Here is a 27572-nt window from a genome sequence, read left to right on the forward strand (position 1 = left end):
AATTAAGTTAGTTAGACATGACCCATCTTTCACAAACCACACTGACGCAACCCAATCAGCTAACACTTTTCCAATTTTATAAGTTCCCCACTCATCAGGCAATTTAAAGCCTTTTAAAGAAATTATGCATCACTTCAATAATATAAATTTTGAGTGGGGTGGGGAGAACAGGTGCTCGAGTTGCTGCAGCATTAGAAAGCTGGACTGTTTAATAGGAAACACGCGTTTGAATCCTAGTATCAGTCCGCATTCATGCTTGGGCTTGATCTAAGGGTAATTTGGGAAGACTGAATGGTGGCTCGATGCACATGTTGAGTTCCTGACTGTCCAGTGATCTGGGAGGGAAAATTGACAGATGAATCAATTTGGGCTACATACAGATGGCATTAATAGAGGCCTTGCATCATGTCCCATAGCTGAGTTATTGGTTGTAGAGTGGCACATGCCATGGGAAAAGTCTGAAGCGAGGTAAAAATTATTTTTTAAATTTGAGGGAAAGCCCTTTCCTGCATTGTTCCATCGGATGGTGAGCTGACGAGTGACATTGATGCCATCCATGTGAAGGGATAATTACTAGTCCTAGCCCTTTTTGGGCTACCCCAGATCAGGCGTATTCCCCAGACGTTCACCTTCAACTAAAGTTAGACGCTTAATTGGGTCTAAAGGAAAGGAACGACGTAAAGATGTTACCGTCCTCCAGATAGCACGTTTAATAAGTTTAACTAGACGGTAACCTTCTGGATATTATGAGGGTCCGGAAAACCCCCCCCCAGAATTCTGCAACTCCTTACAAAAGGGTGTACAGAAATTGAGTTCACGAGTTTAATACAGAAATACTATTTGAGACAATTCTGAAAATATATAGATTTATTTAAGAGCCGACATACAGTTCACAGCTGATGAGTCAATTGCGACTTTAACAGTTCAAAATACAAATAGCTTACATTTCTTATTCTCAAATCTTAACTTCGTACATTTTTACATATCTATATAATGTTGGCAGAAAAAAAATCAAAGCAAGTAATTATCTAAATGGAGAGAAACTACAAAGTGCTACAGTACAAAGGGATCTGGGGGTCCTGGTGCATGAAACACAGAAGGTTAGTATGCAGGTACAGCAGGTGATCAGGAAGGCCAATGGAATCTTGGCTTTTATTGCAGAGGGGATGGAGTATAAAAGCAGGGAAGTCTTGCTTCAGTTGTACAGGGTACTGGTGAGGCCACACCTGGAATATTGCGTACAGTTTTGGTTTCCATATTTAAGAAAAGATATACTTGCTCTCGAGGCAGTTCAGAGAAGGTTCACTCGGTTGATTCTAGAGATGAGGGGGTTGACGTGTGAGGAAAGGTTGAGTAGGTTGGGCCTCTACTCATTGGAATTCAGAAGAATGAGAGGCGATCTTATCGAAACATATAAGATTGTGAGGGGGCTTGATCGGGTGGATGCGGTGAGGATGTTTCCACTGATGGGTGAGACTAGAACTAGGGGGCATAATCTTAGAATAAGGGGCTGCCCTTTCAAAACTGAGATGAGGAGAAACTTCTTCACTCAGAGGGTAGTAAATCTGTGGAATTTGCTACCTCAGAGAGCTGTGGAAGCTGCAACATTAAATAAATTTAAAACGGAGATAGACAGTTTCCTAGCTGATAAGGGAATTAGGGGTTACGGGGAGCGGGCAGGGAAGTGGACGTGAGTCTAGGTTCGGATCAGCCATGATCCTATTGAATGGCGGAGCAGGCCCGAGGGGCCGTATGGCCTGCTCCTACTTCTTATGTTCTTATTCTTAATCCAGAATGTCCACCAAAATCAAATAAGAGTACCTTTTTGATCCCCGAGACTCAAAAGAATTAAAAACTTAGAGCGTGCCTCTGAAGTTGAGAATCGCTTGCCCTTTCTAGCGACTTCTGACTTTCCATCTGAAAAGCTCTATTTTTATACCTTTTTTTAGTGGTTTATCGTTTGAAGTTTTCTGCTGATGTAAGCTAATTATCTCTAGTCACCTTCCTGTTGACTTTTTTCTATTCTTACCGTCAATTTAGCTGTTGACTCTCAGAATCCTGTCTGCTGTATAGGTGTTTCAAAACTTAACATAAAAAACAATATGACAATAGTATTTATTTGATGTCATTCTTATCGAAGGTCTTTCATTCAATTCTAAAATCACTTAGCTGTTTGGAAGCAGACGTCGTGACTCCTATATGTTCCAAGTTCAACACAAACACAATGTGATTGCTTGGTGTCGTCTATTGAAGTCATATTTTCAAAGTGTTCTGTTGGTATCTTTTACAATATGTAAATCAAAACCACTTCAACCAGGGTGTTCCATGCATTTCTTAGCTACTTCAATTGGTTGTATATATAATTGTGTTTCCTGTCTTATTTGATGTTACTTTTACAAAGGCACATGGTTTTTTAATATTCTGTGTTCCTGTTCGAAGTGTTAGTTTTTAACACTTTACTTGGGCATAGCTATTGTGTTGGTTCCAATGTTCAGACATAGAGGAACCTCCAGCCTGCTGTTTCAGTAGGACCATTGTCTTAGTATTAACAATCAATTCCCATTTCAAAAGCTTGTGTTGTGTTTACAACTTTTGTGTTAACACTTCATTTTATCTCAGAAGCCTGTATTGACAGCCTGTGTCGTCGAGGCTTTCCAGACTTTTAAACCCAGTGTGTCATGTATTAATAATATCAGAAATCTGTTCATAGGATGGTGTATCTCTTGGAATATGGTTATTTCCTTTACACATGGAGATGCCTTTGGACTGTACTCTTCTCACCTCTTCGCAGAGAAGAACATTGCCAATTGGTGGGAAGGGACAAATAGAGAAAAATTACATGGGTCACGTTAGTCGTGCAGTAATTTACTGGATTCAATTCACCCTAGGGACAGATCCTAGAAGTCATCAGTGTGATATGTGCCAGTGAAATAAGTCCAAAACTGCACCGTAATAAGTTGGTATTCTCATCGACCATCTTGTAAGGTGGTTAATGGTGCACTGATGAGCAGGAAGATGGGGGCTCTCTGTAACTCCGAACGTGGTTAGTTTACCGTCTCAGCTTGGGCTGTGTGGAGACAATCAGCCCAGGAAAAAAGAAGGGCTGCCTATCTTGTATTCTTTCTCACCAATTTTCACATATCCAAGACTTCAGAACTACTGCCTTTTTAAGGAAAATACAGCAATTTTTTTTCAAATAGCATATAATGCCACGCTGAAAACATGTTAGTGTCATGCACTTTCTATCTCCTTCTATGCCACTGGATAAAAACAGCCATTTATATACCACAAACAGCTTTTATTTTGTGTTGTTTAAGATGAGCACTTGAAATGCCATAGCATACAAGGCTATGGACCAAGTGCTGGAAAATGGGATTAGAATAGACAGGGCTTGATGGCCAGCATGGACACGATGGGCCGAAGGGCCTCTTTCTGTGCTGTATAACTCTATCTTTCAGACTCTGTTCAGGTTTGAGATTCAAATTCTTAACTTAAGTTGCATTCCTACTTGCTTCAGAAATAATCTCACTGGACTCATGTCAAACTCAGAGAGGTGTGGCTCCTACTTTTCTACAAAGTGACTGGAGCTCTAACTGACCAGGCTCAAATAAACACTGCCACAGTCACCTTGCAGCCTGAATTTAGTATGTAAACAGCACCAGCTTTCAAGTTATTGGGAGCGATATGCTGTGTGCTCTTAATGTAGATGAGAATGTGCTTCTAGTAATGAAAGGATTGCCACTGTAAAGTATTTAGAATTTTTGATAAACTAGCAGAGAAATTCATTAAAATACTAACTGGAGTTTTCTACTTGTGCTTTTAAAAAAGGTAGAAAAACAACTTGTTAGAAGTACAGTAATACTGAAAAGAGAGATGTTCTTTTGGTCTCTGAGGATTTGGTTACTTTACTAATGCACAGTATTGAGTCATCCTAATATTTGTTTTCCTCTTATTTGTTTCCCCCCTGAAACATTAGAGTATACCAATTTATAGAACTATTTAAAAATTAGATGTCATGTTTTGTGCATCTCTTGTTCTGAATTTACTTTGCTTCTGTCTACAGGAGACATATATTCTCAAGACCAAACTACTTTCTTAGAAGGTGAACTAGAGATAGTGAAATATTACTCTGGATACTTCTGTTGATTTGGGAATAATTTTTAAAAATTCAAATGTAATCCTAATGATGCCGAATTTTAACAAAATAAATGAAGCGGATTATTTCTGATCCTCCATTAATGCTGTGATGCCCTACACCCCTTAGTGGGTTTAGTTTAAAGTTAAAGAAATACATCAAACACTGCATTTCAAAAATGTGTTTTCAAGTGTGTGTTTTTCTAAATTATTGTAATGGTACTTTGGGCCAAGGTAGCTTATCAATGCTGCTGACTTCCACTCTGTTCCGCTAGCTCCTGGCTTTGATTAATTGTTAACAGAATCACTGTGAACAGAATGAGATTTTGGAGAAACTTGATTACATATTTGATTAGGCATCAAAATCTTAGCGCTTGCTTCCAATAATTTTCTCTCCTCTGCCTCCCTCTAAATTAAATTTTAACTTATTTTGTGTGATTCGATTAATCTACTAAACTTTCTGCAGACAGCTAAACCTGTATTATTATAAATATAACATTGTCCCCTCTCTTGAATTACTGCTTATTGACCATGGGATTTTCGAAGTACTGGAAGAATTGTATCTGATCTGGGATGATGGGGACGTAATGAAATATTATTGCATTTTCAAATAACCGCAAATGGGGAAAGGGGAAAGGTCAATAAAGAAATAATGAGAAGGTTCCATTGATGAATGGGAGGGTGCACTTTCAGGAAATCCTTGGACTCAATTATACCCAAGGAAAATAATCCTGTAATACTTGATATGTGTCTGGTTTTGATCTCTGTGTTCTATGTAACTAGAAGACTTTTTTTATTGCAAAATATTAGGTCCGTTTTTATTTTAACCAAATAAAGCTTTATGTGAAATAACTTTTCCCCTTTGGAATACAAGTATTTCACATCAGAATAAAACATTTTCATCCCGTGAGGTGCGGAAACAGCATACTCAGGATCTAAAAGCAACCTGTTGTTCAGTCAGCAGCCAATTCTGTTGTTAATGCATAACGAGAGTTTGGATGCAGCAACAGTTTAAACATTTAATATTTGGTATTAATTGACAATGTTTGACATTCACTTTATGTTGCTCAACTTTGGTCCTTTTCCATTACACCAGCACACAGAGTTAATGATTAGATTTTTTAGTGTAATGCAGGAGTGTGAATGTTGTAATCGATAGTTTTTCTGTAATCCTTTTGTCATTGGTCAATTAGTAGAAGATTCAGGAGAGGAATCTGTTTGATTAGCCTGCGCTTTTTTTTCCTTCTTGCCCTTTGTATTGACACAGGCATGTGACCTGTAACTATGGGAATATTTTTATACCTTTGTTAGCAGATTCCACTGCGTTAATTGCCATGTTGTTCATAGGAAGCAGTGTTCAGTGAAGTAAAATGCTGGGCACATTAAATTTTTATGCTGCATCCACTGGAACAAAAACAGCTTTTCATGGAAATTGATAATTATCATTTGGCCATCTTAACATGTAAATAATGAGCTGAGGCTGCTTTGATGTATCTCAGTATTCAAAAGCCAGTTGTTCAATTCCATAGCTTTTAAGATTTACAGTAGTTTTGGGGAAGATTCTCTCATCCTATTGAAATCCTGTATCCTTGCCTGGCAAATTGCAGGGCAGAAAAGGCTACTGAAAAGCGCACAGCATCATGCAAGAGTTGGGCAAATGCACATCTCTAGATTTTGTCCAGAAGTGACACTTTGTATTTTTTATTATGTGCATGGCCAAAGCCTGTAGTTGAGGATACCACAATGATCGAAAAGAAGAGGAGACAAAGAAAATCAAGAAATAGTGATTAGGTGATGGCAAGCTTGGGTTTTCAAAGTTTTAACTTTGTAAGAGGAAGGAAAGACTGAGAGGAGGCTTTGAGATCCTTAAAAAGAGTTAGAGCAGGAGACTGTAAAATGAGTCTTATTTTTAACACAGTGGGGATGTAAAGTGAACGAAGAGTGTTTAGGATGACATATTTGATGCTTGGAAACGAAACAAAATTCAGAGGAGCACAGACTATAGCATTTATTTTACCAGCGCATCAAAATCTGAATAAAGATATAGCTGAGCCAAGATTTCAGTGCACCATTTGATTGCATCGTGCAGGAATTCTGATTACATTTTCTTGGTAAATTGCTCAGGTCTTTATCAGAAGTCAAACTATAGAAGGAGAACAAACAGCAAGCATTAGACCTATTATAAATTCTTCATTGCAGTTGCTGTGCCTGATTTGTGTTTGCGCACTTGCACTGCTACTGAATAGCAGATGTATTTGCACTGTAAGCTAACTGGTGTGGTGAAATATAGAACTATGACACTCTTGTCAGAATGTGCTGATTCAGTTGCATGATCATTTTGAGTCTAGTTTTGCTTCTTCTGTCTGAATATTTTAGCTGTTGATGGAAAGATTGTTCCAGGTCTTTCGTGGAGTACTGAAAAATTGCTTAAAGCGTGGCTGTTGCCATCAGTGTGCCTGAGAGGGAGCTGAAGACCCACAACTGAACAACTCCAATTTCTTCTGATCTTCTGTGTCCTGTACACTGTTGGGATCAGTAACTCCTCCAACTCAGTTCCTTCGGTGTTATTGTTTAAATAAGTATTGCGGGTGTGGGGTTGGGGGAAAACAACAAAACCAGACAAAATGTTGCTTACAGTCCTTTGGGCAGTAATGGTGATGCCTCCTGTTTTAAGAGATGAAATTAATATTCATGTAATTTTTTGGTTTTACCCAGTGCTCGTGTAACTTAGTTTTTTAAAAAAATGTTTCTTTTTCAAAGGACCTGAAAATGGTTGGAATGACCCTCCAACTTTGAATAGGATGCCAAAGAAAAAGACAAAGACAATGGTAATTAAGAAATGTTTCATTATTTTTTAAACTAGTTAATCTCCCATGGCACATGGGGAGAAGATCAAGTATAGTCTTCAGGTGGAGCAGAATTAGAGGGTATGGGGTAATTAGACCAGGGCAGAAGATGCAATTCATTCGCCATTTTATGGTTGTACATACTGTTCTTATTTTTATATCTCCATTATAAATTCCTTTGCCCACATTTCTAACAGCACTGCCTATGTAAACTTGTCACACTGTAATTACACCCTCTTGCCAGAGGTGGTGCTGCAGTGCCGCCACTAGTGAGAGTGAAATTACAGCTTGATAAGTTTACATAGGCAAATTCCATTAAAATGTGGACATTGGAATTTATAACGGAAAAAATTGTCTGGAAATGTGCACAGACATAAGATTCTTAATATATTAAGATGGATTTATGTTAAATTATTATTTAAAGATAAAGAAAAAAACTGACCGCTGGAAATACACAAAAGGGTAAAAATTCCATAGTGCCGGAGCGGAACTTCCACCCGCTGCTTTGGTCCGGCCACAGCTCTGCCCCAAATCCTGGCGACAGGTTCATCTAAATAATAGGGGCAGGTGCCTACGTTTCTCGTGGTGCAACACAAGCACCCACCCAGCATGAGGTTCGGAAGAGGTACAGCCACAGGCTGCCTTTGGCTGAAAAGTGCAGGCAATTCAGAAGAATGAACTAGGTTCCCACATCGGTAGTGCTGTTTCCATGCTCTGCCAAGTGCTTGGGCCTACTTGAAGTGAGCACAATGAAGGTGAGGCTGTACTGATGCCATCTTCCCCCCCCCCCCCCCTCCCCCAGCAAATTTAATGTCATTGCGCCAGAAAGTTCATTCCTAATTAAGAGAAAAGACAGGTAGGGGATTTTTATCCTTTTATCAGAGCTCATGATGAACGTTCTCCACCTGAACTTTTCATGTTCAGATGCTGATGGCCCTGCTGTGTATTTCCAGTACTTTCTATTTTTAATTTGAAAAAATCTTTATAAATTCATCACCTAATGTTAATTATTTATATAAATGCCATTTTTAGATTCCCATAGAATGTGCAGATATTTTTGCTGAGCTGTTAAATTATTGGCCTGGATTTTGTGGTGGTAATGATGGCGACGCTGTCGGCGTTCACCATCGTTGCCCCTCTGAAATTGACAACAACTTCAGGATTTAGCGCATGCGCAGATAAACGCAGAAATCCTGAAGTTGCGGTCAGACATTCCCTGCTCCGCCACAGGTTGTGTTGTGGAACTCCCCAGAGCCGCAATCAGTTGAAATCACATATAAGGACGAAAACTTCCCCATTACACTGGAATCTCCCACTGTTAAACCCCCCCTTCCCCCTGCACCCCCCAAAAAAGCTAAGCCTTTTTGAAAGAGGTGTGACTGGTTAACAGCGTATTCACTGCTGAACAACCATTCTGGCCCTGAAAAACAAATTTTATATTTGTGGAATGTCAAATTTTTCCATTAATATGATTAAGTATTACACTTTTTAAAATAATTTTTTTAAGTTTAATATTTCAGCTTCCACCTTAATCCTATGTGTATGTCCCAATCTTTATTTTGCGCTCTCAAATTTATAAAAAGTAAATTAGAATCTGTTCATTTTACTTCCTGGTTTGCTGTCTGAGAATTTTTCAATGTGATTGGCTGCTTAGCCAGCTTGATGATATCGCTGTTGCTGGACCTCAGAGTTTTGCTTGATTTGGTGCCAGATTCAAACAAAGGTCAGGAGAGCTGAAATCAATGCGATCTTTGTGGGCAGCTTTCTTCAAGGTCAGCGGCGAGTGCCGTTGCTTCACTGCTGACTGCAAATTCAGGGCAATCATCTGTAAAAGCCACATAGTTGTAAATTTCACTGTGTTACAGAACTTTGTTGTTGGCTGTTTTCTGACTCATTAAACAATCCAAGCTGTTTTTTTGTTTAATAATTACCCTTTCATTATTTTAATTTACAATATTTTGCAGGTTCCAGGCAAATATACTCCTCCTGCACCCATCACGGCTCCCATAATGAACCCAGTCGTAGACCCTCAGGCCCCAGTGCAGCATCAGCAGCCTCATCCTCCACTGCAGAGTTCATTCCAGACTCCCCAGCAACCAGGAGTTCGGAGTCCATACCAAGGAATATTACAGCCAGGGATGCAGCCCACGCTACAGACAATGGTGCCAAAACATAGCACTGAGGAAGCACCTGGTGCTCCTACTGGTGACATCATGCAGGTACAAGATTTTCCCTTGTGTTTTAAATCTGTTCATGTATCACATACTGGGCAAACATGGCTCAGTTTAAATCGGATTAACTTATTCTCACATTATAAATTTGACCCGGGACAGGAAAATATGATACAAGCATTATGCTTGATTTTTATAATGTTGCGAAGACTCCATCACAGCATTTACTTTTAGTTTCCTTTGAATGAACTAAATCTGCTTCTTTCACGCAGTGCTTCCTACCTCCAAACTATGGTTATCTTAGATTCAGTCCCGGATTAGCATCTCTTTGTAAGTAGAATGGCTGAATGTATCCGATAAATAAATCAAACAATGGCCCAGCCAGACACAAAATAGAAAGGCACCAATTCAAATCTTCAAGGATTTTGGCTGCATTAATTGGGGCAGTTGAGGGGGCACAAAGTCTGGAACAAGATATTGGTGTTAGAGCTGGGGAGTAATCCTCTGCCCTGCTCTCCTAGTAGTTGGTTTATTGTGAGGTTAAGTTTCCAAATATTGGCAAAGGTGATTACAAATCAAAGAAAATATCTGCTTTTTAGCTTCTTATACTACTGCAGAAAATCCACCTACATTGGCAGAAATCTGCCCAGTTACTGTATAAGCACTTTACGGATTGTAAGATGATTTATTTTGGGATGGGGCAAGCACTTCCTATGTGCTTTTTGTTTTGTATACTACATTCATTTTTCTCCAAATTCTGCTTCCCCACTTCATTTCCTGCCCCCAATTATGCCACAGCTCCTCTCGGTGTAAGCCACTGGCTGTGGCGGGTGTCTCTTTTTTTTGTAGTGCCTTCACAGTTGTCCACATAGGAAACACAGTAATAACTAGCCCTGGCTGCATCAGTTGAATCCAGTTGCTGGAGCAGCCCTTGACACCTACTGATTGTCAGCATTACTGCACTGTACCAGAAGCTTTTGAGATGTATATTGGTAAAACTAAGATTTGTGCTTCATATATCTGACAAGGGATGTGTATTTATTTTATTTGCTCAGGTAGTACAACCAATAACCACTGAGAAAATTGCCAAGAAACCCATTCCAGAAGAGCATGCCATCCTGAAGATCACATTTGAAGGATTGATTCAGCGGTGCATGACTGCAGCTACTGATCCCGTACGTACTGTCCATGGCTGATTTTATTTACATTTGTATGGGTAGATAATGGTACATTTTGTTATACGATCCCATGATGCTATAAAGACTTTAGTACCACGTATTTGTTGGCTGATTGCTCTTTGAGACTACCTGACAGACATTTCTTGTGAGTTGTTCAGATATATGCAAGGCAGCTCCAGTGCTAAGGTTGTAAGTAATTTTGAAAGTACGAGTCTTTATGTTAATCTGCATCGAAAAGATGACTACCTGGTGGCTGAGCAGCTAACTACATTACATGGTCGAACGTTGATTTATACAGGTCAGAGTTTGATCCCTGCCATGTGCTGAGTTTGCTGATCTCGGCTAGAGCAGTGATACGAGTGCTGCAATTGTTCTCATTATCCCTGGATGTGGAATGGAGGAGTTGCCCAGGGTTCCCAGTATCCAGTGACCACCCCTCCATTGCAAAGTGCACCTGTGTAAATGCTCGGCTTGGACTCTTATGATGGCACCGATGGTAGAATATTCTGTCAGCAGATTCACACACTAAGAATGGAAACTCGGGAGGGAGTCACATGAAGGCTGCAGCTCACAAAACTATACCCCAAAATGAACCATTCCTTTTGAGCGTGAATAAGTCAGGCGAGAAAAGCAGATGGAAACTTGAAATTAGTAAGCAAGAAAAGTACAATTGTAACTGTGAGAACATTATAGTAAACTTACTTTATTTAAAGATTTTTCTGCTGCTATTCAGTTGCTAAAAGGATCATAAATTTTTGTTTGTACAGCAAACCAAGAGAAAGCTGGATGATGCAAACAAGCGGCTGGAATCTCTATATGATAAGCTGCGGGACCAGGCGGTGAGTAACCTAATATGAACCACTTAGCTTTTTATATTGCACTTTGCAGCATACTGGGTCCCTCATCTCCTGCAGCATGGGTCTCGCACAGCTAGTGATAACCCTAGAATACACACAGCTCCTTTTTTTTTTCTCCCTTCCCCCCAGCAAAAAAGAAACAAGTTATCTGAAGAGGCAAGAGTTATTTCTGAATTTGGTACCACCTGGTTTCCATGCCAACTTGAATTACCCCCCCCCTTTTTATATTTCCACCCTTCTGCAGACAGTGACGTGTTGGAATATGGTCCCACAGGTGCCGGCCATCCTCTGGTATTTGCTCAAATTGCTTTCATCATAGAGGTAACTTTCCGAGTCCGCACACCCAGCAGGCCTCATCCACTGGAAACCCAATTTGGAAATTAATGGTCACAAAATGGGTGCGAAGCACACTCCTGAATTTCTGGTGCGTGGTGCCAATGGACAAGGCTCCCGACCGGCATCGTCCTCGTAGCCCTTGTGTGAACCCAGGAAGTGAGTGTTGCCAAGCTATTTGACCATGGGGAAGGCCTCACAAATGAGCCCTAACCTCATCACCCCCGATGTTCACATGTAAATTCTAGCAGGGAGCCACTGGATAGAAATCAGAAGCAGGAACGCTGCTTCAACTTTTTTAGTTCTTGAAGTGAAGTTGAAAGTCAGCTAACCATTTTTGTGGAGAGAAACTTGCCGTTAGTTACCTGGTGGGATTGTGAATTAAATTTTACGGCCATGAACTTTGATGGCAAGTCTCTTGGTACTCTATTCCCTTTCTGAATTGTTGTTCCTTCCCTTTGAAAAATTTGAAACCTGGATGAAATTAAGCACTGTGCCTGTCGTTACCTGGTTGTAAATCCAAGTTTAGCGCAATGAAACTTGCAAGTACCACTGTGTTGAACTTCAGCCACCCCATCCCAGCATTTGGTGGTGGTCATTACCCACACTGCTGGGGCTGTTAACTTTTTTTCTTTTCAATTAAGTCCTAACATGGTGTTGGTCAGACTTGGAGGTGGGGGTGGGGGAACCTATTCCACCTAAGAATATAAATAGGTAGGAAGTATGATTTCTGTTCACACTCCCTGTTCACACCCCCAACCACCTGTTAATCCCCTACTTTAAAGAACACTAAATTTAAAAACAAATCAAGCTCTATAATTCGATCCACCGTCTCGAATGTGGTGTCAGAGGCCTGTGATTCGGTTGCTCACCCTCTCAGCTCCCAGTGGTGTGTGAGCTGGGGAAAAAGTAGAAGGAAGTCATAGGCCCTGAAAATTTGTGTGATCGGTATGATGGCAAACTGTCCGCAACTTCGGGATTTGGTGCATGCATAAGCACGTGCAGAAATCCCGAAGTTGCGGTCTGTCGATGACCATTCCACCACAGGCTGCGCTCTGCCACCACGCCCCGCCCCCCAACCCCAAGCCGGCAATTGGTGAAATCTCGTAAATCATTGAAACTGACGAAAACTTCGGCCCTTCCGCAGTAATTACGCTGTTAAATTTCCCACTAAAAGTTAGACCCAAAGGGATTAGGCGTAACTGGGGTTTTAACAGTGTACTGACTGCTAAACAAATGTTAAGGGCCTGGAAAACTCATTTTAATTTTATGCAGTGTGTAATTTGTTTATTTAAGTAAAAATAAAAAATTTTAAGAAACTTTTCAAAAAAATGTTTCACATTTTTTAAGTTTGTGCATCTTTATTTCAAGTTTGCCTTTTCCCCATGTGGGAGCCCCAATCTTTGTTTTGAGCTCTCTAACTACTTTAAAAAGGTTAGAATGTTAAGGGCTTATCCACTTCCTTGTTCGCTGTCTGAGAGATTCTGCCTTTTGATTGGCTGCTTAGACAGTCTATTGATGTCCCAGCAGTTCACAAAAGGGAATCCCCATTAAATTCCGTTGAATTGAATTCAAAGTCAGAAAACCCGAAGTTCTCGCCACAGGGATCGCAAGATCCTTTTGCGGAGCGTTCTTTGGGGCCAGCAGCGAACACCTTCGCTTCGCCGCTGACCGCAAACTCGGCCATATTCTCAAATATTTTGAAAAATTTTAAACTGATCCAGAGTAAATTGCCCAAACCACTCCACATGTCCTCACTTCTAGAAATATTGTAGCTCCCAGTCAATAATTAAGCTTCCAGCTTCAGACAATAGTCTCTTAATCTATTCTTACCCAATCTTGATGCACTCATTCCAATTGACCTATTTCATAGGACCATTAGTATTTGTATGACAGTTGCTGCTTCTGACAGGATACTCCTCATTAAAGGATACAGTGGAAGAACTGCACAAAATAATATTTAAGTGCCGGAGCCAACTGGATGTAAAATTTATAATTTATTTCCATGAGTTACCCCAGCCCTAATATAGGTCATGACAGCTATGTCGTGAGTTGTAATGTCTGGTTCACTGATGGAAGCAAATGTCATATGGTACCTCCTCCTGTAGTGAGTTTGTCAAGTATTTTCCTTTGCCACTGTTTACCACATTGGAATGTAAAAAACTATTAGTTCTTACAAATGAATTCATCTCACAATTTTTCTATCTCCCTAGTTCACCCTCTTTCCATCCTTCCTTCAACCTCCACGCACTCACCGCACCCGCCCCCCCCACCCCACATCCATGCTACAGGAAACTTTATGATATCCGGGACCGAGCTGTTGCCGATCTATCAAAACTGCCGGACATACAAAGTTAATGTTGAAGCATACGGAGGTTTTCATCTCCGTATCTGACAACAAACACTGTTGCTTAGCAACAGCTTCTAAACAGTCAGCTGCAGCTGCAAGCGTCTCTAGCTGAAGCTGTTGCTATAGCTACAGACCTTGCAGTGCCTGACTGGTGAAAAAAAGCAACGAGAACTAAAAAAAACTTATAGAAAACGGCTCCTGATTTTTGCCGTTAGATCGATTATTCCGGACATATAACCTCCGGATAAACCAAAGTTTCCTGTATATTCTTCAGTTAGGAGGGTGTGCAGTCCCCACCACAAATGCTCGCCATGTATCTTTGTTGACTATTTGGGGCCGTGCTTTAAGCACGAAGAGCTTTCTGAAGCCAACGCACCAGACCTTTAACTAATTTGGAGTAAGACTCGTTTATTTCAGTTTAAAATTGTGACCTATTTTGATGTATTGCACTCTTTTATAAAAAAAAAAATAAACACAGCTCCACGTGTTGAATTGTGTTTGTGATCAGTCTCTTTGTTTTTGATCAGAAATCTCCCGACAGTTTTCTCATGTTAACAGCTCTGAGACCATCCCCTGCAATAACCTCCTTTAGAAGTCACCTCAAGACAGTAGCGTGAATGATACCAAATAGCATCATTACTAGTGCAAGATCAATGTTGCAGTCAAGTGATATACCTATCAATTTATCCAATGAAAAGCGACGAGTTAAGAAAGTAACTATAGGTTTTTATTGGCTAAATAACAGAGCCCACCCTCGTGGGTGATCGGATCCAACAAGGAGGAATACCAGCCAGTCGACCACCTTTATACCTGGGCAGGTAGGTGGAGCCGTGGGCGGAGTCAGCAGCGGTCAGCCCAGGTATAACAGCGTGACAAGAGGCGACCTCGTATAGTGATACAACAGTGTGAACAGTGATAACCATAGAGTAACGATATAACAGTGATAACTATAGTGTAACGATAGTGAATGATAAAAGTGGTTTACCACATTCACCCCTTGTTTAGATTTGAGTCCGGCGGGGTGAAGTGTACTACCAGTTCTGGTATGTCAGTCTGGCCGGAGGCCTCGTAAGCCTTTCTGATCGTCGCAGCGGCGGTGTTGCATTATCCGGTGTTAATGCTGGTGTCTGCGTGGTCGGCGAAGATTCGTGGGGTTCCGGCATGCCGTCTACCTCGGGTGGCATTGGGGGGGTGGGGGGGGGGTAACGGTGGTGTCTCAGGAGTGCCCGAGGGTGCGAGGTCTCGTAAGGAGACTGTGTCCTCCCGCCCATCTGGGTATGCCACATAGGCGTACTGGGGGTTGGCGTGCAGGAGGTTCACCCTCTCGACCAGGGAGTCCGTTTTATGGGCCCTCACGTGCTTTCACAGCAGGACGGGCCCCGGAGAGGTCAGCCAGGTTGGTAGCGTGGTTCCTGTAGTCGACTTCCTGGGGAAAACAAACATTCGTTCATGGGGGGTGGCGTTAATGGCCGTGCACAGTAGTGACCGGATGGAATGCAGTGCTGCCGGGAGGACTTCCTGCCAGCGGGAAGTTGGGAGGCCCTTAGACTTTAAGGCTAAGAGGACGGCCTTCCATACTGTCGCGTTCTCTCTTTCCACCTGCCCGTTCCCTCGGGGGTTGTAGCTGGTGGTCCTGCTTGCAGCAATACCTCTCGCTAGTAGGAACTGACGGAGTTCCTCGCTCATGAAGGAGGAGCCCCGGTCACTCTGTATATAGTTTGGGAACCCGAACAAGGCGAAGAGGTCGTTCAGGCATTTAATGACCATGGTACTGGTCATGTCTGGGCAGGGGAAGGCAAAGGGGAAACTGGAGTACTCATCAACAATGTTGAGGAAGTACACATTGCGGTCAGAGGACGGGAGGGGCCCCTTAAAGTCGATGCTCAGGCGCTCGAAGGGGCGGGTGGCCTTGATCAGGCTTGCCCTGTCCGGCCTAAAGAAGTGCGGTTTGTACTCGGCACAGGTCTGGCAGTTCTTGGTCATGGTCCTGACCTCCTCGATGGAGTAGGGCAGGTTGCGGGCCTTAATGAAGTGGTAAAGTCTGGTGACTCCGGGGTGGCAGAGGTCGTTGTGGAGGGTCTGAAGTCTTATCAATTTGCGCGCTGGCGCATGTAATTCGTGAAAGAGCATCAGGGGGTTCGTTCAGCTTACCTGGCCGGTACAAGATATCATAATCATAGGTGGAGAGCTCGATTCTCCACCTCAAGATCTTGTCATTCTTGATTTTGCCCCTCAGCTTGTTATTAAACATAAAAGCGACCGAACGCTGGTCGGTGAGGAGGGTAAATCGTTTGCCTGCCAGGTAATGCCTCCAGCGTCGTACCGCCTCCACAATCGCCTGGGCCTCCTTCTCGACCGACGAGTGTCGGATCTCAGGGCCCTGTAGGGTCCTTGAGAAGAAGGCCACCGGTCTCCCCTCCTGGTTAAGGGTAGCAGCTAAGGCGAAGTCGGATGCATCGCTCTCCACTTGGAAGGGGATGGACTCATCCACTGCGTGCATTGTGGCCTTGGCAATGTCTCCCTTAATGAGGGAGAAGGCTGCGCACGCTTCCTCCGTAAGGGGGAAGGATGTGGACTTCATGAGGGGTCTGGCTTTGTCCGCATAATTGGGCACCCATTGGGCATAGTAGGCGAAGAGCCCCAGGGTTCTCTTTAGTGCCTTTGGACAGTGGGGGAGGGGTAGCTCCATGAGGGGGCGCATTCTTTCGGGGTCAGGGCTGATGACTCCGTTCTCTACTACACAGCCGAGGATGGCAAGGCGCGAGGTGTTAAACACACATTTCTCCTTATTGTAGGTGAGGTTCAGCCGTTGGGCCGTACGGAGGAATCTCTCCAGATTAACATCATGGTCCTGCCGGTCGCGGCCGCAGATGGTGACGTTATCTAGGTAGGGGAACGTGGCGTGCAGCCCGTTCTGGTCAACCATCCGGTCCATCTCCCTTTGGAAGACTGAAACCCCGTTGGTGACGCCGAAGGGGACCCTAAGGAAGTGGTAGAGGCGGCCATTCGCCTCGAAGGCGGTATACTGGCGGTCCTCAGGGCGGATAGGGAGTTGGTGGTAGGCCGACTTAAGGTCGATGGTCGAGAATACTCGGTATTGTGCGATCTGATTGACCATATCAGATATGCGGGGAAGGGGGTATGCGTCCAGCTGGGTGTACCTGTTTATGGTCTGGCTGTAGTCGATGACCAGGCGGTTTTTATTGCCGGTCTTAACGACCACGACCTGGGCACGCCAGGGGCTGGTGCTCCCCTCGATGATGCCCTCCTTCAGGAGACGCTGCACCTCGGAGCTAATGAAAGCTCTGTCCCCGGCGCTGTACCGCCTGCTCTTGGTAGCGACGGGTTTGCAGTCGGGGGTGAGGTTGGCAAACAGGGAAGGTGGCGGGACCTTGAGGGTGGATAGGCCGCAGGTGTTACGCGGTGGGCGGTTTAAAATCTGTTGGTTGTCGACTGTGAGTGGGGGGAGGGGTCCGCCGTATGCTAGCGTGACGCTTTGGAGGTGGGATTGGAAGTCTAGACCTAGTAGGACGGCAGCGCATAGCTGGGGCAGGACGAGGAGTTTAAAATTTTTATACTCCGTGCCCTTAACCGACAGGGTCACAACACAGTAGCCGCTGATGTCTGTGGCGTGGGACCTCGATGCCATCGAGATCCGGTTGCGCGTTGGCCGGACCGTGAGGGAGTAGTGGCTCACCGTGCCTGAGTGGATGAAACTCTCCGTGCTTCCGCTGTCAAACAGGCAGGTCGTGGCGTGGCCGTTTACTTTGATGTCCATCATGGACTTGGACAGGTGGTGCGGGCGGGCTTGGTCCAGTGTGACGGAGGCTAGTGTATAGCTGAGCGAGTTGCTGTCGTCTGCGGGTGAGGCGGTGGTCGGGCCTGGAGGCACGGTGGCGGTCAAGCGTGGTGGGTAAAATGGCGGCGCCCACGAGGTTGGACAAAATGGCGGAGAAGATGGCTGCCCCCACAACTCACATGAGGCACTGCTGGTGTCGGTTGCCTGGATCAAAGATGGCCGCCCCCATGGCTCACATGTGGGGATGCCGGCCTCTGTGGCCTTGATGGAAGATGGCCGCCCCCACAGCTCGCATGAGGCACTGCTGGCCTCTGTTGACCTCCCTCTGCAGGCCTTTGCAAAGTGGCCTTTCTTCAGGCAGCTCGAGCAGGTCGCGTTTCTGGCTGGGCAGCGCGCCCTCGGGTGTTTCGCCTGGCCGCAGAAGAAGCAGCCGGCGGCCCGATCGCGGGGGTCCGATGTCGCAGCCGGTACCGGGGGTGGCGGTCCCGATTGGGTCCGGGACGCCGACGCTGAGGTAGGTCCCAGGGGGTGTGCTGCGGGGGGCATTGCGGTCGGGGTCGGTCCCGAGTCCCAGGGTCGCAAATTACAGTGCCTGGAATATGCCTCGAGGTCCCGATGGGCCACTTCTAGGGAGCGAGCGAGGGCTGCAGCTTTGTCCAGGTCGAGGTCCTTTGCTTCAAGCAGTCTTTGCCGTGAGTAGTCGGACCGCAGGCCTTTCACGAAGGCATCGCGGACATTGTCTTCAGTATTTTCTGCCGCCGTTACCGCTTTAAAGTTACAGTCCCTGCCGAGTGCTTGTAGCGCCTGTAAAAATTCATCTACAGACTCTCCTGGTTGTTGCGGGCGGGATCTTAGGAGGTGTCTGGCATACATGGAATTTACCGGGCTCTGGTACTGTCGTTTCAGCCGGTTGATGGCGTCCTCGTATGTTTTAAGGTCCCGGATGAGTGCGAATACTTTAGGGCTCACTTGGGCGGTCAGAACTCTTAGCTTGGATTTCTGAGGCACGCCGGATTCTCCCAGGTAGGACTCAAAACAGCTCAGCCAGTGTTCGAAGTCGAGGGCTGAGTTTGCTGCCTGTGGGTTTAGATCCAGGTACGGTGGTCGGAGGGCTCGCAGCCAAGCCGGCTGCTGTGGCTGTTGTAGCTGGGCGTCTGGCTGGTCGTTTGGCTGCTCGTCTGGCTGCTCGTTTGGCTGCTCAAGTAACGACATTTTAAAATTTAGCCAATAAAATTGATATACCTATCAATTTATCCAATGAAAAGCGACGAGTTAAGAAAGTAACTATAGGTTTTTATTGGCTAAATAACAGAGCCCACCCTCGTGGGTGATCGGATCCAACAAGGAGGAATACCAGCCAGTCGACCACCTTTATACCTGGGCAGGTAGGTGGAGCCGTGGGCGGAGTCAGCAGTGGTCAGCCCAGGTATAACAGCGTGACAAGAGGCGACCTCGTATAGTGATACAACAGTGTGAACAGTGATAACCATAGAGTAACGATATAACAGTGATAACTATAGTGTAACGATAGTGAACGATAAAAGTGGTTTACCACATCAAGCAAATGTGATCTTGATATTAACACTTTCCTTCATTTCTTGCAGCTCTCACCAGCCATAGTTGGCGGTTTACACAACATAGCAAGGAGCATTGAAACTCGGAACTACACTGAGGGATTAAGCATCCACACGCACATAGTGAGCACCAGTAACTTCAGTGAAATCTCTGCATTCATGCCAGTCCTGAAAGTGGTCCTCACGCAGGCTAATAAACTAGGTGTTTGATATAAAAGTGTAATTTGATAAAAGAAAGCTATATACTTTGTGAAAAGTAAATGTTGGCCAAACCTATGTCGGTTTAGATTGAAATGAGAATCTGAGCGAAGACCATTTGAATACCCATGGTTAAATGTAATGGACGCAAGTTTCATTCCATGTTGCATTTTTTGGCTGTCTTACCACAGCACCTTTTATGTAAAGAGGCAAAACATTCCAATATATAATCAGATAAAATGAAGCCAGTGGCAATGCACCTTGATCTTTTAAATCTGTCTATATTGCCTGTTTTAAAAAAGCAATGAAATTGTGTGACCTACATAGGACAAATGGAATCCGTACAGTATTGTAATAATCCAGATGCATGCATTACTGATCAAACTAAAATAATACAGGTTTTGTGCCACTGACTTATTTAGTGGCAGAGAGTACTTTAAGAGACAGACGTGTAGGGCTGTGTCCAGCATCAATACAATTATACAGACTAGAAGAGTGTGCTATATGGACTGGAAGAAGATACTCAATCTATGGCTGAGTGGGACAAGTTGAAACAGCTGCTTGTAAGGCAGTGCAGGCTGCACAAAACCAGTACTAGCTTGTCTTTCCCCGTGTTCAATCTTGTGATTCAGAAACACACCTACAATTCATCTTATTTTAAATAAACATTAATTTATTTAAATTGATTGTGCCTCTTTTTTCTTTTTCTATTTTGCGCGTCATAACAGTCCAGACAGCTGAATATTAGGAATGTATATTTGGCAGATTGTGTCATCCAGTGTTAACAGCGGATTCAGGAGTCTGCTACAGCTCCGGATAATCCTGCTTTGTGTTCTTTTTTAGAGCTTTCTGTTGAGTGGGTAAAGCCAAAAACAAATGTTGCATTTTGAACACTGAAACAAGCTCTTGAACAGTTGAACACTTCCACTTCTACTGTTGCCTTACTGGAGCGCTGTTAATTGATTTCCATGTAATACAATCCATGTTTCACATACCAGCAAAATCAATGGGAAACTATCTTATCCCTTTGCTTTTGTTCTCTCCCAGCCCTGCCTTTTGATCTATTTCATTTCCTTTCCAGTTTTGAAAAAGGGTTAGACCTGAAACGTCGACTCTAATTTCTCTCCACGGATGTTGCCTGGCCTGCTGAGTTTTTCCAGCATTTTCTGTTATTTTTATTCCAGTTGTTGTTGTTGAAGCGTCAAATAAACTAACCTAATTTTCCTCTAAGTACAGGAAAGATCAAAATTCCCATAAGAAGCAAGCTGTATATTCTCCGCCGCTGCCCCCAGTAAAATCGAACTGATGAGGAAAATCAAATAAGAACATAAGATATTGGAGCAGGAGTGGGCCAGCCGGTCCCTTCGAGCCTGCTCTGCTATTCAATAAGCTCATGGCTGAACTTCTATCTCAACTCCACCTTCCCACACTATCCGTTCAGTAAACATTTGTTGCACTCCCTCTAAGGCAAATATATCCTCCTTGGGTAAGGAGACCAAAACTGTACACAGTACTGCAGGTGTGGTCTCACCAAAGCCCTATATAACGGAGTGATTATTTGCAACGCATTTTCGACTCTGCGCTTGCGCACCCGTTTGGTACCCCGCATGCGCACTCGATGCGGTCACGCATGCGCAGTACCCGGAGAAGGTCAGGAGCCCTGGGGGTGGGAGGGAGGTTAGGAACTTGTTCCACCACCCCCACCCCCTTAACATAGAAACATAGAAGATAGGAGCAGGAGTAGGCCATTCGGCCTCTCGAGCCTGTTCCGCCATTTAATGAGATCATGGCTGATCATCCAAATTCAGTACCCGGTCCCTGCTTTCTCTCCATATCCCTTGATCCCTTTAGCCTTAATAAATATATCTAACTCCTTCTTGAATATATTTAATAAGTTGGCCTCAACTACCTTCTGTGGTAGAGAATTCCACAGGTTCACCACTCTCTGGGTGAAGAAATTCCTCCTCATCTCAGTCCTAAATGGCTTACCCCTTAAACTGTGACCCCTGGTTCTAGACTCCTCTGCATTGGGAACATTCTTCCTGCATCTAGTCTGTCTAGTCCTGTTAGAATTTTATAAGTTTCAATGAGATCCCCTCTCATTCTTCTAAACTCTAGCAAATATAAGGCTAATCGACCCAATCTCTCTCCATACGTCATTCCTGCCATCCCAGGTATCAGTCTGGTTAATCTTCACTGCACTCCCTCCATGGCAAGAACATCCTTCCTCAAATAAGGCAACCAAAACTGCACACAACACTCAAGGTGTGGTCTCACCAAGGCCCTGTACAACTGCAGCAAGACATCCTTGCTCCTGTACTCGAATCCTCTCGCTATGAAGGCCAACATACCATTTGCCGCCTTAATCGCCTGCTGCACCTGCATGCTTACCTTCAGCGACTGGTGCACAAGGACACCCAGGTCTCGTTGCACTTCCCCTTCTCCCAATCTATTGCCGTTCAGATAACCTATCTTCCTGTTTTTGCCACCAAAGTGGATAACCTCGCATTTATCCACATTGGGCAGATGCATGGCAAATGCAGTATAATCACCCAACCTGTCCAAATCATCCTGGAGTTTCTCTGCATCCTCCTCACAGCACACACGCCCACCCAGCTTTCTGTCGTCTGCAAATTTGGAGATATTACATCTAGCTGGGGTCCTAGCACCAATCCCTGCGGTAGCCCACTAGTCACTGCCTGCCACTCGGAAAAAGACCTGTTTATTCCAACTCTTTGCTTCCTGTCTGCCAACCAGTTCTCTATCCAAGTCAGTACCTTTCCCCCAATCCCATGTGCTTTAACTATACACGCCAATCTCTTATGCGGGACATTATCGAAAGCCTTCTGAAAGTCCAAATACACCACATCCAGTGGTTCTCCCTTATCTATTCTACCAGTTACATCCTCAGACAATTCCAGTAGATTAGTCAAGCATGATTTACCTTTTGTAAATCGATGTTGACTGTCTGATCCTGTCACTGTTTTCCAAGTGCTCTGCTATTACATCTTTTATAGTGGACATCTTTTACATTTTCCCCACTACTGATGTCAGGCTTACCGGTCTATAATTCCCCATTTTCTCTCTACCACCTTTTTTAAATAGTGGGGTTACATTAGCTACCCTCCAATCCATGGGAACTATTCCAGATTCTTTAGATTTTTGGAAGATGACCAGCAATGCATCTACTATTTCGAGGGCCACTTCCTTAAGTACCCTGGGATGTAGATTATCAGGCCCTGGGGATTTATCGGCCTTCAATCCCATCAATTTCCCTAACACCATTTCCCTACAAATACTGATTTCATTCAGTTCATCCCTCTCATTAGACCCTATGTTCCCCGACATCTCTGGAAGGTTATTTGCGTCCTCCTTTGTGAAGACAGAACCAAAGTATGTATTTAATTGGTCAGCCATTTCTTTGTTCCCCGTTATAAATTCCCCTGATTCTGACTGCAAGGGACCTACACTTGACTTCACCAATCTTTTTTGCTTCACATATCTATAGAAGCTTTTATAGTCAGTTTTTATGTTCCCTGCAAGCTTACTCTCATATTCTATTTCCCCCCCTCTTAATTAATCCCTTTGTCCTCCTTTGCTGAATCCTAAACCTCCAATCCTCAGGTTTGCTGCTTTTTCTGGCCAATTTATATGTCCCCTCCTTATGCTATCCCTAATTTCCCTAGTTAGCCACGGTTGAGTCACCTTTTTTGTTTTATTTTTATGCCAAACAGGGATGAACAAATTCTGTAGTTCATCCATGCAATCTTTAAATGTTTGCCATTGCCTATCCACCATCAACCCTTTAAGTAACGTTTCCCAATTCACCCTAGCCAACTCACACCTCATACCATCGTAGTTTCCTTTATTTAAATTCAGGACCCTAGTCTCTGAGTCAACTACTTCACACTCCATCTTAATGAAGAATTCCATCATATTATGATCGCTCCTCCCCAAGGGGCTTCGCACAACAAGATTGCTAATTAATCCTTTCTCATTACATAATACCCAGTCTAAGATGGCCTGATCTCTAGTTGGTTCCTCGACACATTGGTGCAGGAAACCATCCCGTATACACTCTAGGAATTCCTCCTCCACAGTATTGTTACTAATTTGGTTAGCCCAATCTATATGTAGATTAAAGTCACCCATGATAACTGCTATGCCCTTATTGCACGTGTCTCTAATTTCCTGTTTAATGCCACCCCGAACCTCAGCATTACTGTTTGGGGGGTCTGTATACAACTCCCACCAACGTTTTCTGCCCCTTGGTATTTCTCAGCTCTACCCATACAGATTCCACATCATCAGAGCTACTATCCTTCCTTACTATTGTGTTAATCTCTTTAACCAGCAATGCTACCCCCACCTCCTTTTTCCTTTTTTCCTGTCCTTCCTGAATATTGAATACCCCTGCATGTTGAATTCCCAGACTTGGTCATCCTGGAGCCATGTTTCCGTAATTCCAATTACATCATATCCGTTTACATCTATTTGCACAGCTAATTCATCCACCTTATTACGAATGCTCCTTGCATTAAGACACAAAGGCCTAGAAATTCATTAAGGCGCTGCCAGCTTTGCGCCCAGTTAACGCCTAAAGGGTGATTTTGCGCCAAAAATGAGTTTGCGCAGATATTCAGCGCAGCGGTATTGGCGGCGGTAGCCGTTAGCGCTGCGCCGGCACCGATGACGTCATCGGTGTGCGCAGTGCCCCGGTTCCGCCCCGAAACCGCGCCAATCCCCATATTTAGTTGCGGCCGCCTCCTCCGAAGCGGCCGCAAACAGCGACCAGAAAACGGGGCCGTCTTGCTGCCTTAGTGGGGCGCTTTAAAGCGGAAGGTGCGGCCGGCCGCTTTTGCAGCGGCCGCCTGCCCGCACCTCCTTCCCCGGCCTCCTCCACCCCCCCCCCGGCGGCATTGCCGGCTGCTTTCCGCGAGCCCGGCACTTCTCCGTGGTGCCGGGCTCATTTGCTGGCACTATCCAGCGGCGATCTCCCCGTTGCAGGCAGCTCCCCTTTAAGAGAAGGAGGAGGCCTGCAGTACCGCAGCCTGCCGCTGCGCAGCGCCTGGCGCTGCGGCGCCAAGAGCACTGATATTCAGTGTCAGCGCACCAAGCGGAGGCGGGCACACCCTGGTATAGCGCCCGCTTCCGAATTGGGGCGCTAACAATGAATATCTGACGATCGCTATAGGCTTCCCGCCCAGCACTAACTTTTGGGCGCTAGCCAGCTGGCGGGGCCATAGTGAATTTCTAGGCCGAAGCCTTCAGGCTTGTTTTTTTAACACTCTTAGTCCTTTTAGCATTATTATTTACTGTAGCCCTGTTTGATTTACACCCTTGATTTCTCTGCCTTCCACTTTTGCTTTTCTCCTTCCTGTCTTTTGTTTCTATCCTTGCTTCCCTTTCCTCTGTCTCCCTGCACAGGTTCCCAACCCCCTGCCATTTTAGTTTATACCTTCCCCAACAGCACTAGCCAACACTACCCCTAGGACATCGGTCCCGGTCCCACCCAGATGCAAACCGTCCAGTTTGTACTGGTCCCACCTCCCCCAGAACCGGTTCCAATGTCCCAGGAATTTGAATCCCTCCCCCTTGCACCATTCCTCTAGCCACGTATTCATCTGAAATACCCTTCTATTTCTACTCTGACTAGCACGTGGCGCTGGTAGCAATGCTGAGATTACTACCTTTACACCTGCACCACGTTTGCTCTATCCTTTCCACCCCCCACCCACCCTAACCAGCCCACAGCAGCTCAAGAAGGCAGCTCACTACTACCCTATCAAGGGCAACTAGGAATGGGCAACAAATAAATTAATTTTTTTAAATAGGAGCATATTCTGTGTTGGTCCTACAACATGCATAACATTACAGTTATGTGTTATTTGCCGGATTCGACTGTTCCAACGTTCCCCTGGCTAGCCTCCCATCTTCCACCCTCAATGAACTTGAGCTCATCCAAAACTCTGCTGCACGTATCCTAACACGTAGCAAGTCCCATTCACCCCTCACCCCTGTGCTCGTTAAGCTGCGTAGCCCGTTAAAGGGACCACGCACCCCAAAAAAATTAGGTGCAACAATTTCCACCAACACTTTGATTGTAAAAATTCTCATCTTCTTAAAATCCCTCCATGGGATGGCTTCACCCCTTCCTATTTGTACTCGGCAGTGTGAGTTCTCCTAACCTGGGAGGGTGAGCCCTGTCTGTCCTCTGAAAGCAGTAGTGAGAGCTCTGGAGCATTGGGCTTTGGAACTGGCTGTCAGTGAATGGATCGAAGTACACATTGCAAAGATCTTGATTACTCAGGCAGGCAGGATCTAATTACACATTCCAGACAAACTGCTGGGTGTGTCTTGTCCTCCAAGGAGACCAATCAGAACTTCGGCATTACAGGACCAGCCCCTATATAATTGCAGTAAGCCGTCTTTACTCTTGTAATAAAGGCCAACATACCATTTGCTTTCCTAATTGCTTGCTGTACCTGCACGTTAACTTAGTGATTCGTGTACAAGGACACCCAGGTCCTTCTGAACACCAACATTTCCCAATCTCTCACCATTTAAAAAATATTCTGCTTTTCTATTTTTCCTACCAAAGTGGATAACTTCACATTTCTCCACGTTCTATTCCATTTGCCATGTTCTTGCTGAATCACTTCACTTTGGTGCTCCAAGATTGTAACTATATCTGTACCATAATGTGAATGAAGATCTTGCTGAATGCCCTTATACTGAGCTGTCCATATCCCCAGGCAATTTCTGGTGTCTTGTCGCATTCGTGAAGCTTCAATGTGAGATTATCCTAACTCAGCTTTACTAACATCGGTCGAATTTTGTAAAAATATTTCTTCTTCAATTTTGAGTTATAAAATGTTAATTGACTGGCGGAGCAGGCTCGAAGGGCTAAATGGCCTACTCCGGCTCCTATTTCTTACGTATGTTCTTAATGTCCTATGCATAGATACAAATTTGGTATTGTGTAGACAAATCCAAACTTCTGCCAAAAACTACATGTGATGGCCTGTAGGATTATATAGCTCCAGAATTCTGACTCCATGGCTAATGAAGGCCACTGCTCCACCAAAGCAAGTGCCTTCAGGGTAACCTGGAGACGGTTCAAGAAATCATTCTTCCAGTTCTGACCAAAGGTCCTTGACCTGAAAGATTAACTTTGTTTCTCTCCACCGATGCTGCTTAACCTACTGAGAATTTCCAGCATTTTCTGTTTTTATTCCTCCTTTCTACCCTGCCCCAAACATTGCTAAAAAATTTGCTGTGTCCCTCAATGACGACGGAGCCCAGCATGCGAGTGCAAAAGACAAGACTGAAGCATTCGCAACCATCTTCAGCCAGAAGTGCCGAGTGGATGATCCATCTCGGCCTCCTCCTGAGGTCCCCACAATCAAAGAAGCCAGTCTTCAGCCAATTCGATTCACTCCACATGATATCAAGAAACTGACCGCACTGGATACAGCAGAGGCTAGGAACCCTGACAACATCCTGGCTGTTGTGCTGAAGTCTTGTGCTCCAGAACTAGTCGTGCCTCTAGCCAAGCTGTTCCAGTACAGCTATAACACTGGCATCTATCCGACAATGTGGAAAACTGCCCAGGTATGTCCTGTCCAGAAAAAGCAGGACAAATCCAGTCCGACCAATTACCGCCCGATCAGCCTACTCTCGATCATTAGCAAAGTGATGGAAGGTGTTGTTGACAGTGCTATCAAGTGGTACTTACTCACCAATAACCTGCTCACATGCTCAGTTTGGGTTCAGCCAGGACCACTCGGCTCCAGTCCTCATTACAGCCGTGGTCCAAACATGGACAAAAGAGCTGAATTACTGAGGTGAGGTGAGAGTGACTACCCTTGACATCAAGGCAGCATTTGACCAAGTGTGGCATCAAGGAGCCCTAGTAAAATTGAAGTCACTGGGAATCGGGGAAAACTCTCCACTGGCTGGAGTCATACCTAGCACAAATGAAGATGGTTGTGGTTGCTTGAGGCCAATCAGCTCAGTCCCAGGACATCGCTGCAGGAGTTCCTCAGGGCACTGTCCTAGGCCCAACCATCTTCAGCTGCTTCATCAATGACTTTCCCTCCATCATAGGGTCAGAAATAGGGATATTCGCT

At 44.6% G+C, this 27572-nt stretch overlaps 1 protein-coding gene across 8 annotated transcripts in view; it reads left to right on the plus strand.

Moving 5' to 3' along the window:
* Window positions 1-20126, plus strand: part of sec31a (SEC31 homolog A, COPII coat complex component) — a 138667-nt gene extending 118541 nt beyond the window's left edge. For 7 of the 8 annotated variants that reach the window (XM_085964844.1, XM_085964890.1, XM_085964880.1 and 4 more), the window contains 5 exons: window positions 6895-6962; window positions 8945-9199; window positions 10207-10326; window positions 11097-11168; window positions 19273-20126. In XM_085964844.1, the coding sequence (XP_085820970.1) occupies window positions 6895-6962; window positions 8945-9199; window positions 10207-10326; window positions 11097-11168; window positions 19273-19452 (695 nt within the window). In that variant the 3' untranslated portion in view covers window positions 19453-20126. Of the gene's footprint in view, window positions 1-4063; window positions 4103-6894; window positions 6963-8944; window positions 9200-10206; window positions 10327-11096; window positions 11169-19272 lie in introns of all 8 variants that reach the window. The other variant, XM_085964853.1, reaches the window with a different exon arrangement.
* Window positions 20127-27572: the final 7446 nt, after the last annotated feature.

The sequence above is a fragment of the Somniosus microcephalus genome, chromosome 2 (genome assembly GCF_052327205.1).
Source record: "Somniosus microcephalus isolate GS21.2 chromosome 2, FLI_Smic_1.0, whole genome shotgun sequence".
Lineage (NCBI taxonomy): Eukaryota > Metazoa > Chordata > Chondrichthyes > Squaliformes > Somniosidae > Somniosus > Somniosus microcephalus.